The 17625-nt window shown below is 36.2% G+C and overlaps 1 protein-coding gene across 1 annotated transcript in view; it reads left to right on the top strand.

Annotated features, from left to right (window-relative positions):
* The window catches only part of OPRM1 (opioid receptor mu 1), a 72201-nt gene extending 70108 nt beyond the window's left edge, over positions 1-2093 (top strand). The window contains exon 4 of the mRNA XM_082731411.1: positions 1503-2093. Within this exon, the coding sequence (XP_082587537.1) occupies positions 1503-1541 (39 nt within the window). The 3' untranslated portion in view covers positions 1542-2093. The remainder of the gene's footprint in view (positions 1-1502) is intronic.
* The last annotated feature ends 15532 nt before the right edge of the window (positions 2094-17625 follow it).

Genomic DNA, 17625 nt, shown 5'->3' with positions numbered 1-17625 from the left:
ACCTCTTAGAAGATGGCTAGAAGTAACCAGATTCCAAAGGAGTAAACCAAGCAAGCAAGAAAGCAGGTTGTTTTGCCACAACTATTTAGGGGCCAAATGTCCACCAAAGTCAACAGTTTAGTACTCACAGCACAACAGCAGCAGAAAATTTAGCATAGCAGTGCCTCTTCTATCCCCAAATCCCACTGGGCAGTGTGATGGGACCTGATGGTGGCTGCACACACAATGGGTTGTGTCACCATTAAGGAACCTAGAGCTAAAGTCCCAGCCCTTTTGAGGGCAAGCAATAAAAAAACTCCCTAGGAACAGGTACTTCACACAGTGATCAATGCTGTGGTCACCCTGGCCTACCTAATTGCTTATGTGACCACCTGCAGAAACTATTCCAGGCCAGAGGAAGGTTAAGCCTTGCAGTTTGGCACAGTCAGAAAGGATGTGCAGGAAACCCAGGGTTCATGGTAGACTGCCTCTCCAAATGATGATTCTGATCTTTGTATTCCTCATTCTTAGAAAATATATATTGAAATCTGTAGTGACAAAAAGCCAACTGAGTATCAAATAGTTCAGAGAGATAGTGTGTGTGCATGTGTGTGTGTGTGGAAGAAGAGAAAAAAAAAGAACAGAAAGCAAATGATTAAACAAATGGGATAAAATGTTAATAGCAGATGAGTCTGGGTCAAGTGTACACAAATGTTCTTTATGCTATTCTCATTCTTGCACTTTTCCTGAAGTGTGAAATTTACTAAAATAAAGTTAAAGGAAAAACCCTCCCTTTATACTGACTCTATAACACCTCCTTTCCTTCTCACCAAAGAATATATTAACAATGACAGCAGAGATTACTTATTAAATACAAAATGTATTTCTTTGCCACAAATATCTTCCCATATTTGAAAATACCAAACCACATTTTTATGTGTGTGAACAAATGTCATGTTATTGCTCAATGTATATGCCAGCTTTATAGTGGAAGTGGGGGTGGCAAAAGTCCCTGAACTTCAAATTGGTTGCTTCCGAAAAAAAAAATCCATTAATTTTGAGAACCAAATAAAAAATAAAAATGTCTTCATCTAGAAATGAAGAACATGAAAGGGATTGCAAAAAGAGACACTGCTATTCTTTTGAAATTTTTGTCAAGTCATGAATAATTTGAGGATAAAGAAGGAGAAAGAGAGTCAAGAACAGAGGGAGATAAGGGATTTGGATTCAAAACGTATTTTTTCAAGGAAACCATTATCAATAATATCTCTTTGATGACTACTGTATAATTCTTATTCATTAATGTGTACAAATGCAATAGCATACTCATAATGATCCAAGAGATTATTCATAATGACCCAAGGGATTAATTAATGTCTTGACATTTAGGAAAAGCTCTGAAGGTTACAAGTGAAAGTATACTGAGGGCCCTCAGGACAGTTCTGACCCACAGAAGATGCCTGATAAATGTGCACTGCAACCCAGTTTGAAATGCTCACTATCTTTGCTCTTTCCTCTTTCAGCTAGAAAATCTGGAAGCAGAAACTGCTCCATTGCCCTAGGTGGGTCTCATGCCATTCAGACCCTCACTGAGCTTAGAAGCCACCATCTATGTGGAAGCAGGTCACTGCAAGAACCTGTGGGAGCCTCTAGTTTCAGGAAAGTGCCAGCTCCTGAGTCATCAAAACTTGATCTTCTGAGCACTCCACTCTACACATGTGAAGGAGACATCTCAATTAAGTCAGTTGCTGGGAAGGAAAGACCATACCATGCTTAAAAGTCCAACTTGTGTACATAATCATGAGGAAGATGTCCAATGGGACCAAAACGCACCATGGTATGTGAACTGAGGTCATCATAGAAGATGGCCCTTCTGTGTGTATTATTTTGTTTTGAAGCAAATATTTATGACCTCATCAAACAAAACCCATCAGTTGTTAAATTTAGCATGGTGACATGTAAAGTAACTGTTACCTCTGATCAAAGGAACTTGTGTGGAAAGCTCAAGACTTTATCTAGTCTTCTGTAAGGAACACTTTCTTCTATCTTTTACCTTTAATATTAACCTTAATATTGGTTAAGACATCATTTCCACCTTTGTTTCTTTGTTTTGTATTCTTCTAAAGAATAACGTCTCCTACCTAGCTCCATCATTTTGAGGAAGTAATTAGCATGAAATGTTATCTGAAACACAACAGTGTGTCAGCTGCAGAAAGGTTGACTCTTGTGCATTTCAGGTACTTCCCAAGAGTTCATGGGAGATTGTCCATTCTTAGGCTTTCAGTTGTTTGCTCCTTAATTTTAACTGTGAGGATCCCTTCTTTTATCAAACTATTCATAAAAGGTAATTGTGGATCAATGAGCTCATCACTTCATCTGGGGAGGAAGTCAAGCTTTAAAATGTACTTATTCTTCATTTCTCAGTAGTTTCTCCATACTGCATGCTCCTTTTGTATATTATCTTATCTTTTTTTTAAATTCTGTGATAAAATGACAGTCTAAGCCTTTTTAAAAATTTGTATCCAATTAGCTTAATCTCAAAACAGAAAGACTCAAATGATCATAGATAAAAATGGTTAATCTTCTTTTCAATCCTGTGGAGTTACTTGGACCTGAAATATTAACAGTGACCCAAGAATATTTTCCTGAAGATTGTGTTTATATAATGTCATCACCAATATGTTGGTCTTTTTGATCTTTGTTAAATGTCAAGACTTCCTTTGTAAAATGTCAGTCTTCTAAGCAATTTCTGTAAGACAATTCTCCTCTTTGACTGGTTTTCTTTGGTATAAAATACAGTAGAGAGTTGGCAATCACCCATTTTTATTTGATCTATATAGACAGTCAAGTCAGATGGCCTATGCAAAGAAAAAAAAAAGCCCTCCACTTTGAACTTTTGTCTGGGTTGATTAAATGAGTCATGTACATTGTAGTTATCTATGAAGATATAGTACATGACAGGGTACCAATTTCCCTTATAAAAAAGTATTTCTAAGTCTACAAGCTGCCAGTAGACTCAATATTAAAAGTTATATCTGTTCCTCAATATAATAAGACACAAATATGTACTGGGCATCCAGATCAAATATCCAAGACATCTTGGACCAGAATAGCTAAATTTACTGTCTCAGATCTAGCTAGCTGTCATTATGTGGACCCAACACATGTATCCATTGGATGAGAAGAAAAGAAAAAAAAAAGATAATATTTTATCTTGAATCTTGAATATTGAAGTCTTACATTTGCCTCTAATAATCTCTGTTTCTCAAATATTATGTCCCAGAAATGATATGTATTATTTTTATTTTTTTCTGATCAAAGTAATTTAAACCAGAGCCTTAAAAAGTTTTAGATTGTTAAATAAATGCATTTGTGTATAAATACATATATGCATATAGACACTATTAGAGCTTCCACAAGTAAAAGGATAATTCAAATGAAACACAATGAAGGAGAATGAAATATCTGTATGTAAGTCACTTGGGAGGAAAGTTCTTCCTTTTAATGGGCTGTAATAACATCAGTTCTCTCGAGAGATGACGTAGCACTGCTTTCCACTCATAAGGCTGTTTCTCAACAATCATTTCTGCCTAATGACCAGCTCTCAGTTAAAACATTCTGAAATGAATAATAAATATGCTTTTCAATGTTTTTCATTCAAAACCCTTGTCACAAAATTTACTAGAACTGCCTTGATATTCCATGGCAAATGGGGAAGTGTCAGCCCTGATTCAGTTGGTTAAGCTAAAGTTCCTTATGAAATCTGTATATAAAGAAAATGTAATGTTCTGCTTTGTTCTTCCTTCTCATTTCACCTTCCTGTCCTTACAGATAGGATTTCTTCTGGTTTGGCCTTCTTCCAGTGAAGCAAACTATTGATGTAAAGTAAGGGTAAGGCATAGTAGCCTTAATTCTCAGCTTCTCTGTGAACCACACATGCCCCTACGATAGCTGTGCATTTACAGCCACAAACACGATCCTTTTCTTAGAAATAACCATGAATAGGAAATGGGTGTCTTCAGGAATCCTTACTGCCATTACAAAAGCACCAAGATTTTTGCCTACATTTTCAACATATTTCTTTTCTCATGAGCCATATTTCTTCAATGAGGGGAGAGATGGGCACAAACACCAACCTTCATCAGTGCCTTGTTCTTGCTTTGGCCTAACCACTGTACTTTCCCTGGTAGAAGATGCTTCAGGATCATAGTGACAGAATACAGCCTTCAGATTATATTTAAGACCACTGCCATTGGGACATTAGAGCCTAAAGTGACAAGCCAATTAAAGGGTCTAGCTTTGTGGCATTTAGCCAGGAGGTAGTTGTATTTAATTAATAATAATTTCAACCCAGTCATTGTTCACCACTGAGATCAAACTAAAACCACGAGGAGGTATGTACATTGCTAGCTGTTCAAAAGTAAGCAAAACCAAATGGCAAAAGCTTAGTGTGCCATGGTATGTGGCAAATATTCAAGCTCTTGTCATGTAATGTGTTGGCGTTTTTTAAGGAGTCAGTACATAAGTCAAGTTCAGTTTGATTTACCTAATATTATTGTGTCCGAGACACTTGAGTTACAAATGTAAAGATCATTGACACTGAAGTTTTAGGGTTATGAACAGTGGATTGAGGGTGGACTGAAAGTGCATCCTGTAACAAGGTACTTTTGAAATAACATCAAATAGCTGCATATACATTTTAAGGGAATTTTAAAGGCTCAGAAAAAATTAAAATTGAGTATATCAACCTTTGAAATATATCAGTCTTGACTAAAATATATGAAAAGATGATTCTTGACCCTTGGCACATATTCAGAGGGAGATCAATTTTTCTGGGGCTTTCCCCATCACATACATTTTCAACTCACTTTGCATTTCTTATAACCTTGTATGAAGTGAGAATTTTAAAATCTGCACTTGAAATTGCACCTAAGCTTTACAATGTTACAGAGGAAATTGGCATAATTACTTCTTCCTCTGCTGTTTGAGAGGGATTCAGGTTTGCATTCAAAGCCAACCCACCTGGAAACTAGTGCTTAGGGTTCTAATGTCCCCATACCCCTGACTCCTCTCCCAAAAAATAGCCCTGTGATTTCATGTGGTACAAGCAGTGAGCTCCTTCCTTCTCTCCCAACTTCCAGAAACTCAGTTAAATCTCTGATCCATTCACATCCAAAAGAGTGCCCTGTCTGCTTAAAGACAAAATAAAACTCTATGACAATAGATTAAGATGTTTCTAGACTGTACTACAACATCTGAAACAATGCAAAAGTTTTGCTATTTATTTGGAAAAAAATTATTTAAGAATTGAGTGGAACCATAAGGGACAAGGACAGAAGAGAGTTTACTCATTTTTATCATTCTACCATCTGAATTATCTGGCATCATACTTAACTACCACTCAGTGGAGCTGGTTGGCATCACTACCTTTTATACAAAGATATTGTTTCTAAAAAGCGTGCATTATGTAGAGCAGGTAGGGATCTATTTAAGTTGCAACAGTTCTTTAGACTGTATTAGAAAAGAAACAGGACCTACAGAAACCACACTTGAATGCAAACAAGTCTTATCACTTTGTGTTTCAGTGAAACCTCTATATACTTATGGAAAGAGCATAAACAATCCTATGTAGTATTAAAATTGCCTGAAATTAATCATAACAGCCTCAAAGCGTTCAATGCAAGCATAAATATGCTTTGATTTTTCAGATGATGTGTCCTCGGTTTTGAATTTGAAAGAATGGTAATATTAAATATACATCATGAGGGGAAATACAGTTTTTGCAGGAACTGAATTTGCCTCTATACATCTCAATAATTGCAAACCTCAATGATTTGTTGTCATTCAGAGCTATCTCATGAGTCAAACATAGTTTGCTTCTCCCCCTACAGCTATGTCCATGAAATCTAAACCAGGGCAACTGAAAAAAAAAAAGTTTATTAGTTGTGCTCCAGCTAATAGTGTCACATTGTTAGCAAACTTGCATTGCCTATACAGAATAAATGTATATTTGTCTTATAGTTTCAGGAAAAGAACACAGAGGTCTTTTTGAAGACAGCAAGGGAAATTTATCTTATCATCATTGTACGCTCTGTAATAGGCATGTTTTGCAACAACAACAACAAAAATCCTCCAGGAAAATATGCACTTTAACATTCCCTACAACTTCCTTCTTCTTACTTTGCTACTTAATTTTTTAAAGAACCTAAATCTTGAGAATAGGCTATCATATTTATACTTCCAATTCTCTTAAAATAAATTTCTGTTGTTTTCCTTCCAAAACATAAATGTTTTATTCAATTAGCATTATCCACTAAAGCTAGAAAGTTTTTAATGTATACACAGGGCTACAAAATGCCAAATGGAAATGAAAAAAATAAGTGATAGAAACAGAGAGAGGAAGATATGAGAAGAGAAAGGGTGGGAGTAGATGGGACACTATGTTTCTGAGAGCCTAGGTGAAACTGAACATAGTCACATACACTGAATAGCATGAGTGAGCTTCGTTAATATAAGCACAGTAAAACTAGTTTAATTAATGATTCCCAGAGAAAAGGGAGAGGAAATCACATTAGCGTGACCTGATGATAGATTTTACCGTTCATAGTGGAGGCCAAAGCAAATGAGTTACTGAGAAAAACAATAATTATTTTTCCCCATTTTGTTGAGGGAAACAAGATTCCTAATACTACATGATATTTGCAAAATTTGTATGGCTCAAAGGCTGTCCTTTCTCTGGTTCCCTCAGAGATGGGCTTCTGGGATGTAGAGATACTTTTCACATTCTATATCTGGTAATAGTCATGATGTCACCACTCCAGACCACTCTGACATCAAAACAACCAAGCCTAAAGATCAGTTGGTGCCCTCAGAAGAGACCAGAGTCTGCAAGTGCCTACACAGATTAGGTTCCCAGGGATATTCCCAATTCTGAGTTGGAAAGGGCCAGTTACAGGCATACGGTTTTTATTATGCCCTCAAAAGTTCTCTAATCAAAGGTTAACCTGTGGATCCCACTCTTTTTTGCATCTATTAGAATTTTTACTTTCCCAAAATGAGACAATACAATTCACATGAAATTTCCATTATACGGCATAACATTGAAATGCAGTATGAATATCTACAGTGTTCTTGGCAGAGTAGTACATCTGACTTTTTTCTTGCCGTGGTCAAGATACCACGCTCTAAAATCAGTGGACGTTATTCCCTAAGGAGACTGACTCCCGGAAACTTTCAAAAGAAAAGAGTTCCCATTTATGAAGTAAATTAGAATAAAATGGTCCATCAGATGTTTCAGAATGCCTATTCCTTATAGGCCAACTCTTTGAGATTTTTTTCTTTCTTGGTTGCCTGACTAGTTGGTTGGCTTAGGGATTCATTATTGTTGTTGAATTATTTTTCGTTGCTGTTCAAAAATGTTGACTTCACCCTGTCATCATACACACGCATGTTCCTCAATTTTCTCTGCCCGATGAATTTCCCTTTGTAATGGCCAATGTAGGAGGTCATCATTGCCAGAGTATAATGGAAAATTGAGACATATCTTTGCTCATGGCTTGGCAACATGCTGGGCCACTTACATTCCCCATTCCATCAAATAATGTCCCTCTTCTCTATATCATTTGGACTTTAGAACCAATCAGAATTCAATCTCTAATACCCATACTAGCACAAGAAACCTATCAGCCGATTCCTTTCCTGCATCTCTGCAGGTGGTAAACCTGCTTCCTATTGCCTGCTCTCATCTCTGCAGGAGTCCATTCAAATAACAGAAAAATAACAAGGCCTTCCTGTTACTCTCTTTGGCTGTGAGACAATTTGTTCCCATCTGCCCCCAGGCTCACCTACAGCTCTGACTCAGTGGGAAGCTGCTACTGATCATGGCTGTATTAACTCAAAACTCATTTGCCTTATGGAAATTCATGGCCCTTAATTCTCAAGAGAATGGAGCAAACCAATAGGCTTCCTACGCACCTAGGTACTTTCCATGTAATCTACTACATCTGTATAAATTAGGTCCAAATAGCAGGTTATTTTCAAGATTTATAAACTCAATATTGCAAATCATAGAGCCTGGCAAGTAGTTCTTAGGATCCCCTTGCTGCCTATGAATCAATTACATAACTTCTACATGGACTGGGGGAAAAATAATAACAATAAGAAAAATTTGTGTTTTAAACTGCCCCATGATTTTTGTTTGTTTTAATGAATTTCATCCATTTACTGGGGATGGGAGGTGGGGTTAATGTTGATGACACAATTTCATTTTCACTTTTATGAAATCCTTCCTTTTCTAAGAATGAGCTATATCTTATCATAAACAAAGGCATAAACCAAATGTATAATGCAATTCCTAATAATGGCTGTTGATCCATTCATTATAAATAATATTCACCACAAAATAATTCCAGTCAAATCTAGAAACAGGGATAGTTTCTTGAAGTTACCTGCACCAGGATGTAGCTTGGCCCATAAGCATGGATATACACATAAAAATATGAGCATCTCTTTTCAAGTATTTTCCTCATAACAAGGCTGAAGATTCCAGTAGGAAATTGGGGGATCAGTTTGGTTCATTTTCTTATTGATCCTAAAGACCACTGAAGTGATCGTGCTGGTTGTTTCTCATTTAGAGAAAGCTGGCCACTGAGCACGTAAAGACACCATGAGGAAAATGCCACCCTCTACTTCATGCAGGGCTGAGGGAAAGGGGAGAAGAATCCACTGAATGGTGACTGCCATCTACCAGTCATGCTGCTTCTGGCATGAATGTAAAAGCTAGAAGTCTTTCCTTTGGCTCTGGTTTTGCATAGTGCACAGATGTCTTTGTAAATGGTAGGAAATTAATTTTAGATTGGATCTATAAACTAAGTCATTTTGACTCTGTTATGTTAAAAGAGAATAGCTTTGACTTCTAACTGTATTTTGCAATATTTTGAAGCCTAAGAAGCTCTTGTCAACATTTTATGATATTGGAGATTCCTACCAAAAAAATTGAGTTTAAGAGCCCACCGTTTGAGAAAATCCATAATGAAAAAACTAAAATGTCAATAAGACTTTCAGGAGTATATTTCATTTCATAAGAACATCTACATCATTTGAAAAAAGTTCCATACATAGTCTCAAGCATATTTATTTAGTTCCTGGCCTGACAAACACATGACCTTCCAAATTCTGCAGCCTCTTGAACATCAGAGGACTCTGTCATTCTTGAAATATCTGGTTTGTTTGAAGTTTCTGTTTTCAGGCAGGTACTTTGGATTATATAGTATATTTGAAAATAACTATCATGGACACACACACGTAACAAAATGGAGCCTTAGAAATTATATGGTAATTTTAATCAAAATAGAAAGCAATTAATGAAATAAAATTTATGAAGAACTTAGCTCCTTATTTGGAAGGAGCTGAATCAATAAATTACTTGCAAGCGTTTTTACATTTATACTCCGGAAACAAAGTGAAGATTAGAAAATGCTTTAAACTATACATTCTCTATTTAAATCTTAATTTGAACTTCAAATTATGCTTTTATCTCCATCCAAACCATTAACTTCACTGAAAAATTTGGTCATAAATCCTGAATCCACAAAATTCGAAGCTACAATTTATAATTTTATACTCCCACCATAAAAATTTCTACCTTATGAGTATAAAAATATAAATTCCTGTTAATTTGATGGGAATTTAAAGAAGAAATGACAGTTTCCAATAACACATCCTTCTCTTGGCAATACATTTTCTGAATTTTTCATCTACTTAATAATTCTGGAAACTTAAAACAAGTGATCTTGCTCCTTTATTTTGTTCTGTTAAATAAAAAAGAAATTGCAAGTGGAGCTTTAAAAAAAGTTCAAAAATCTGTTATATCAAATATAGCAAAAAGACAAGGGATTTTTTTTTTTAAGTGTGACTCTAAGCATTGGGAGCTCTGTCACATGTTTTTTAATTTCTTGTAACATTAATGACACAGTTTGTTTTCCAAAGATAATCTCCATTAGAAAGGAGAAGCTGTGCTGCATGATTTTAATTATATTTGAAGTTTAGGCAACTAAAAACACTTAGCTTAAAAAGATACCCATGTTTCATGGGAAAAATCAAAATATTATTTTTTAAATGTTTTATTAAATGAGATTCTCTGTGGTTGATTCAGCACAAATATTTTATAGAAATTCATGCCCACCCTATCCACAAACTACTTTTTCCCTAGCAATAGAAACAGCAGCAGAATTATTGCTTCCTTTTTCTATAGTTTGAAGTCAGATCCAACATCAACAACTCTCTACGCATTGATTTTGTTCTCATGGCTCCCATTCAGGGGTCTGAGAGAAAAGCAGAATCGATCCTTCTCCTTGAATGTGTTGGGGACTGAAGAAGAGAAACAGATCTGCTGCTCTGCATGGAGATTCAACTTCTATACCCCAAATATCCAAAGAGTTGATTATACAAATGCCAACTGGTAGCATAAAAAGAAAAGTCTAGAATTGTTCGTGTTTTACGGATTTTCTAGCCAAGTAAATGAAAACATAACCACATCGTTAGAAAAACAGTATGAAGCCCATAGATTTAACAGTGAGCACAACATGCTTCCTGATTATTTTTAAAAATTTTCCCATACCTGCCCTTACCACAATAGGTAAAAAACATTTCCTTAGGTAGTGTATTTCACCTAGATGGCCCTGCCAGGAATACAGAGACAAATGAGCACAGCTGACCCTTGAACAACATGGATTTGACGGCACAGGTCCACTTATAAGTGTTTTTTGGTTTTTTATAAATACAGTATAGTCCTGTAAATGTATTTTCTCTTCCTTATGATTTTCTAATAACATTTCTTTTCTCTGGCTTCCTTTATTGTAAGAATACTGTACATAATATGTGTAACATAAAAAATATGTGTTAATTGACTGTTTATGCTGGCTTCCTGTCTAAATTAGGCTATTAGTAGTTAAGCTTTTGGGGAGTCAAAAGTTTTATGCAGATTTTAAGCTGTGTGGTCAGGGTAGTAATTGCTCCCAACTCCCACCTTGTTCAAGGATCAACTGTATGTTGTTGACTTTGGTAATGCCAAAGAGGAATGTTTAAAAATATACAATGTTGTTTTCATGTTTGTCTAGTAGTCTTTCTTCAGTTTTTTGTTTCTTGTTTGGTTTTAATTAATGTGTTGGTCCCATCATAATGTCTTTTTAATTGTAGAAAAATTAATATTTTCATGTGCAGTAAAGACGAAGCTATCATTTTGCATTTTATGCACCTTTCCAGATTGGAGAAGATGGTCAGCTTTAGCTTCCAAAAGAATGATCTGCCAGATCATAGTGGTCTCATGTGCAAATTAGAATGTTGACTTATACATCAAACAGTGAGCACATCAGTAAATTATTTTTACTTTATTCCTATTTAACTGTTGAAGATAGCTGTATGTAAATGTATAAACTTTGGACTGTATTATTCTTGTTATGACAGAATACATAATCATTTGGGGCTGTATTGTGATTTTCTTGCATGTAATGTACAGTGATATATATGACTAATAAAGAAAATCTGTTAGTGATATATAGATTTTCCTCTGGTCTTTCTCATTTGCACATAACTTACCTAAAAAGAATATTCTCCAAATTAATATTACTGTAGATAAGGAGTCTAAGAATTGACTAACAGATGACTTTGATAAGTACTTTATTTTTTTTGAAGTTTTTATTGAAATTCCAGCTGGTTAGCATACAGTGTAATATTAGTTTCAGGTGTACAATACAGTGATTCAACACTTCCATACAACACCTGGTGTTCATCACAGCACATGCCCTTCTTAATCCCCACCACCTACTTCCCCCATCCTCCCACCTACCTCCCCTCTACCACCCAAGAGTTTGCTCTCCATAGTCAAGAGTCTATTTCTTGGTTTGCCTTTCTCTCCTTCCCCCCCCTTTGGTTGTTTTTTTTTTTTTTTTTTGTGTGTGTGTGTGTGTGTGTGTGTGTGTGTTCCTTAAATTCCGCATATGGGTGAAATCATATGATATTTGTCTTTCTTTGACTTACTTCACTTAGCATAAAACTCTCTCACTCCATCTATGTTGTCACAAATGGTTGAGTTCATTCTTTTTTATGGCTGAATAATATTCCATTGTGTTGCTTGAATTCATATGTATATACATATATATGTATGTATTTAAACCCTTTTTAAAACTATAGCATTTCTTTTTTATATGATTTGTTATCTCCAGTCACACTTTCAAGGGTATTGATCAATTATTGCACACCTAGATGCTTACATAATGTAGTGACCATGCATTTTTCACATCCTTGTGTGCACTACAATAAAAAAGATTCTAAAATTTAAAAAAAAAAATCCAATCGTGGGTGTGGGTGGGTGTATGTGCACACATGTGTGTACCACTTCCTCTTTATCATTCATCAATCTGTGGCCACTTGGGCTCTTTCCATACCTTGACTATTCTAGATAATGTTGCTATGAATATAGGGACACGTGTACCCCTTTGAATTAGTATTTTTGTATTCTTTGGGTAAATACCTAGTAGTGCAATTGCTAGATGATAGGGTAGTCCTATTTTTAACTTTTTGAGGAGATATCATAGTATTTTCCACAGTGACTGCACCAATTTGCATTCTCACCAACAGTGCACGAGGGTTTCCCCTTTCTCCACATCCTCACCAACACTTGTTTGCTGTGTTGTTGATTATAGCCATTCTGACAGGTATGAGGAGATATCTCATTAGAGTTTTGATTTGTTTTTCCCTGATGATGAGTGATGTTGAGCTTCTTTTCGTGTGTCTGTTAGCCGCCTATATGCCTTCTTTGGAAAAATGTCTATCCATTTCTTCTACCCATTTCTTAACTGGATTATTTGGTTTTTGGGTGTTGAGTTTGATTAGTTCTTTATGGATTTTGTATTCTAACCCTTTATCAGATATATCATTTGCAAATGTCTTCTTCCCATTCTGAAGATTGTCTTTTAGTTTTGTTGATGGTTTCCTTCACTGTGCAGAAGGTTTTTATCTTGATGAAGTCCCAATAGTTTATTTTTGTCAAAGATTAATTGACCGTATATTTGTGGATTTATTTCTCAGTTTTCTATTCTGTTCTATTGATCTATGTGTCTATTTTTGTGCCAGTACCATACTGTCTTGATTCCTACAGTACTGTGTAATATAACTTGAAGTCCAGAATTATGATGCAGACAGCCTTGCTTTTCTTTTTCAAGATTGCTTTGGCTACTCATGGCTTTCTGCGGTCCGATACAAATACCAGGATTTTTTTTCCTCGGAAAAATGCTGTTGGTATTTTGATGGGGATTGCATTAAATCTGTACAGTAGCTTGGGTAGTATAGGCTTTAACAATATTTCTTTTTCTAATCCATGGACATGAAATGTCTTTCCATTTCTTTGTGTCATCTCCAATTTCTTTCATCAGTGTTTTACAGTTTTCAGAATACAGGTCTTTCACTTCTTTGACTAAGTTTATTCTTAGATATTTTAGTATTTTTGGTGCAATTGCAAAGGGATTGTTTTCCTAATTTCTCTTTCTATTGATTCATTATTGCTGTATAGAAATGCAACAGATTTCTGTACATTGATTTTATATCCTATGACTTCATTTATCAGTTCTAGCAGTTTTTTGGTAGAGTCTTTAAGCTTCTCTATATTGACTAAGTACTGTAAAATGATTGAAATAAGTGGATTGATTTTTTCTCTTCAATTGTTTGTATTTTTAAAACAAAAGTGTCCCTAAACCTTGACAACTATGACTCCTTCAATTAGAATTGTTAATCCAAATATGCAGAGAAAAAAAAAATCCTCTGCTATAGAGTCCATTTTTGAAAATAAATGTAGATACCTTTGATGAAGTTTTAGAATGTAAGGGAGGTCCAGAGCTGACAGCCAAGAAAGAATTCTTAAGACGTCTCTGGTGCAAAAAGGTGATTTATTAAAGCAAGGGAGCAGGATCCATGGACAGGAAGAGATGCTGCCCCAGAGTTGTGAGGGGTGGCAGGTTATGTATGATGGGGCTGGGAGAGGTAAGGAAAAGAGAGGTTTCAATAGAACCTTCATATGCTAAAGAGGAACTACAAGATACCAGATACCAGAGGCCTTGCCATTGTTAAGGTCATTTTTCCCTTTTTAGCAAGCTATTAACATTAAGATAGTTGGGAGATTCCTAAAAGAATGTCACATATGGAAAAAAAAAAAATGTCACATATGTCCCACCCAGGAATGGTGGGGGGTGGGGGGTTTGCAAGGTGTCAGCCTTTTGCTTTGTCCTCAGCCAGTCTTCTGTTCCCTCATCATTCCCTCCTGAACAATTTTGACCCTTAAATTTTTAAGGTTTTGAAGGTGGAAGGTCTCATCTTCTGTAACTTCTTCTTGCTAAATAGGGGCATAAAGTTGTCTCTGCGTCCTGGGATCAACACTAATCAGTTGAGAAATGTGTAGGGGAGTTAGGAAAGATGGAGGCAGCTGAATCCAGCACTGGCAGTAAAGAAGCATCTCTGTGTGTGGTCAGGATAATCTGTCGATTGGAAGTCATTGCAGCAATGGAGTCTCGGCACTAAGTAGAGAAACACTGAAGAAGGCAACACATTAAGATTTGTAGGGATATAAGAATGAGAAGTCCAAAAAAGAGATCTTTAATCATTGACCATAGTTCTTCTTTAAACCAGGAACTTAACCAATCACTGAGAGAGAGAGAGAAGGATCCTGTAGAGCCCCAATGTGGTATTCATGTCTTTTATTAGTCCTGTGACATTTTTATAATAATCTTGGATGTACACATAACATTCTGTTTTAATAATTGCATGTGTGCCACACCCTGTGCTGCTGTTAAGACATCTAAGGCCATTCTATTTTGTAGATGTCCTTGCACATCTGTATGACTTTGATATTAAGTAAGGAGATGCTATTTGGTGAATCATTGAGTGCCTTTGCAGTGCATTTATTAAGAGCTTCTACATGCCACATGACTTCCTCTAGTCCTACAGATGGAGCAAAAAATGGATGTTAAGTGATCATACCATTTAAAAAGGATCGTGTTTGTCTTTGCTTTAAATTGGGGAGATTAGCTGAAGTAGTGATGGTTTTAGTAATGTGTCCATGAATCCAGGCAAATTCTAAGGTGCAGTGACCTATTCACCCTGAAGGAAGCGAGGGCCACAGGTTAGTTCCACATATCCAGTAGGTTCCATTTGGACCTGGCCATCTGATGCCAGGTCATGTTACCCAATCTGTAGCGAACCAGTCAGTAGCCTGGGGTACTATTATTTGGGAACATGCTTCTAATGATAGCCATCCTAGATGTCAAGTGTTACTTGCCCAAGTATATAATATGTATGATTTTTTTGTTCCCAGCATAAAACTGCCTTTTGATTGAGCTGTCCAACAGAGGATGTGAGCCACAAATATGTACCCCCAATTTGATATATACCATCCTCAGTACAGTGATAAGTAGGGTTTTGTAGCTTAGGCCCTGGTTGGTAGGTATTAATTTGTGGGCTTGTAAGCTCAGTTAGGACTTTAATAGTTTGAGAGTATGAAAAAGTTTGGTTATATCTTGGTGAAATCTATATCTTACTGATCATGGGCCAGGAAGAAGCATCTGGATTAGTGATAGATTTATCCTGGTACATACTGTCTCCATATATTATTTCTGAAATATAATCCTGTAGAGAGTGCCAATCAGTGCCTGTAAAGGGGAAAATCACCAGGGTAACCCAGACATATTTGATAGGCAAAATTCCACATATCCAACAACCCATTTGATTTTGTAGTTCAGCATAATGCTGTGCCCACTGTAGGGAAGGAGTTGTCAGTTAAGATAGGTGAAAGGAAAACAAAGAGAAGATATACAACCTTCATTTTTGTTTGAAGAGGAGTTTGAGGTCTTCTATGTGTTCACAGGAGTATGAAGTCATATTAGTTGGCTCACTGGGTAGCTGTGAAGCAGGTACAGATTTTCTGTTGTATCTGACTTCTAATTTTTTAAATAAACCATGTCTTCGAGATTTACATGGAGTGGGTTTTCAGTTATAGTTAAATCAGGTTTTGGGAGTATAGGATTAGTATACTCATTGAATAACTTATGAGTTAAACCAGCTTCCAATGGATAACTTAATAAAGCATTATAATCTTCATCTAATAACAGATCTACAGAAAGAAATGATTTGCCATGTAATAACTCAAAAGGGCTGAGTCCTAGAGGTTGTTTTGGAGCAGTTCTTATCCTGAAAAGTCCTAGTGGTAAGAGAGTAACCCAATTTTCCTGAATTTCTAGACTAAGTTTGGCAAGATGGCATTTTAAAGTATGATTAGTTTTTTCTACTTTCCCAGAGGATTATGGATGCCAGGCTGAATGCAAGAAATACTTAATTTTTAAGGCTTGGGCTACTTGTTGAGTTATTTGAGCAGTAAAAGAAGGACCATTGTCACTTTGAAGAGATTGAGGAAAGCCAAATCTAATAATTTCTCACAACAAAATCTTAGTTATTTCTATGGCTCTTCCAGTTTTACATGGAAAGGCTTCAACCCATCTGGGGAAGGTATCAACAAACACTAATAGATACTTATAGCCTTTGGAAGGCAGAGTTTGTGTGAAATCAAGTTGCCAGTCTTCTCCGGGATAGGATCCACACCTTTGAACTGGTTTTAAAAGAGGGGGAGGGCGAGCTGCACCTTCCAGATTTACTTGGGCACAGACAATACAGGATCAGCAAACCTGTTTTATTGTGGCTGTCAAATTTACTCCATCAAATATATTTTTAATTAAATGTTTTAAAGTGTCTTTGCCCAAATGAGTAGCCTGGTATAGGCCCTGTATTATCTTCCATTGACTATTCTTGGGTATAAAAATTTTCCCTCACTGTTAACAAGCCAGTCCTGTGTAGTTTTAGAACATCCTCACTCCTGAGTAATGTGAATTTCTTGAGCTGAATAGACAGGAGTTATGGACTCCATTGGAGTTAAGACTGGTATAAAGCTTAATATCCGGTTACCTTTTGCTGCCTCTTTGGCTACACAGTCTGCTTAATTGTTTCCTTTAGATTCTAAGGTCATACCCCTTTGATGTCCTTTGAGGTGAATCACTGCTACCTCCTTGGGCAGAGAGGTATAGCCTCAAGAAGAGCAATGATTTCAGGTCCATGTTTGATTGGGGAGTTATGGCTTGTTATAGAAGAGCAATGATTTCAGGTCCATGTTTGATTGGGGAGTTATGGCTTGTTATAGAAGAGCAATGATTTCAGGTCCATATTTGATTGGGGAGTTATGGCTTGATAACAATAACCTTTCCTTCCAAATAGCTCCATGAGCATGTAGTACCAGAAAGGCATATTTGGAGTCAGTGTAAATGTTAATTCTTAGACCTTTTGCCAATTGAAAAGTACAGATAAGTGCTATTATTTCAGCTTTTTGGCCAGAAGAATTTATTGGAAGGGGTTTTGCCTCAATAGTTTGAATCAGACTAACTCTAGCATGTCCAGCCCTTTTTTCTCCCTTATCTGTGAAGTTACTGCCATCAGTAAACCAACTATCGTCTGCATTTTTAATAGGGGAGTCTTTTAAGTCTCACCAGCTAGAATAGACAAGATCAATGATTTCTGAACAGTTATTTTCTATAGAGGTATGATGGTCAGGTCCAG

This window comes from Mustela nivalis, assembly GCF_964662115.1.
Source record: "Mustela nivalis genome assembly, chromosome: 5".
Lineage (NCBI taxonomy): Eukaryota > Metazoa > Chordata > Mammalia > Carnivora > Mustelidae > Mustela > Mustela nivalis.
This window is presented reverse-complemented; position numbering and strand designations above follow the sequence as displayed.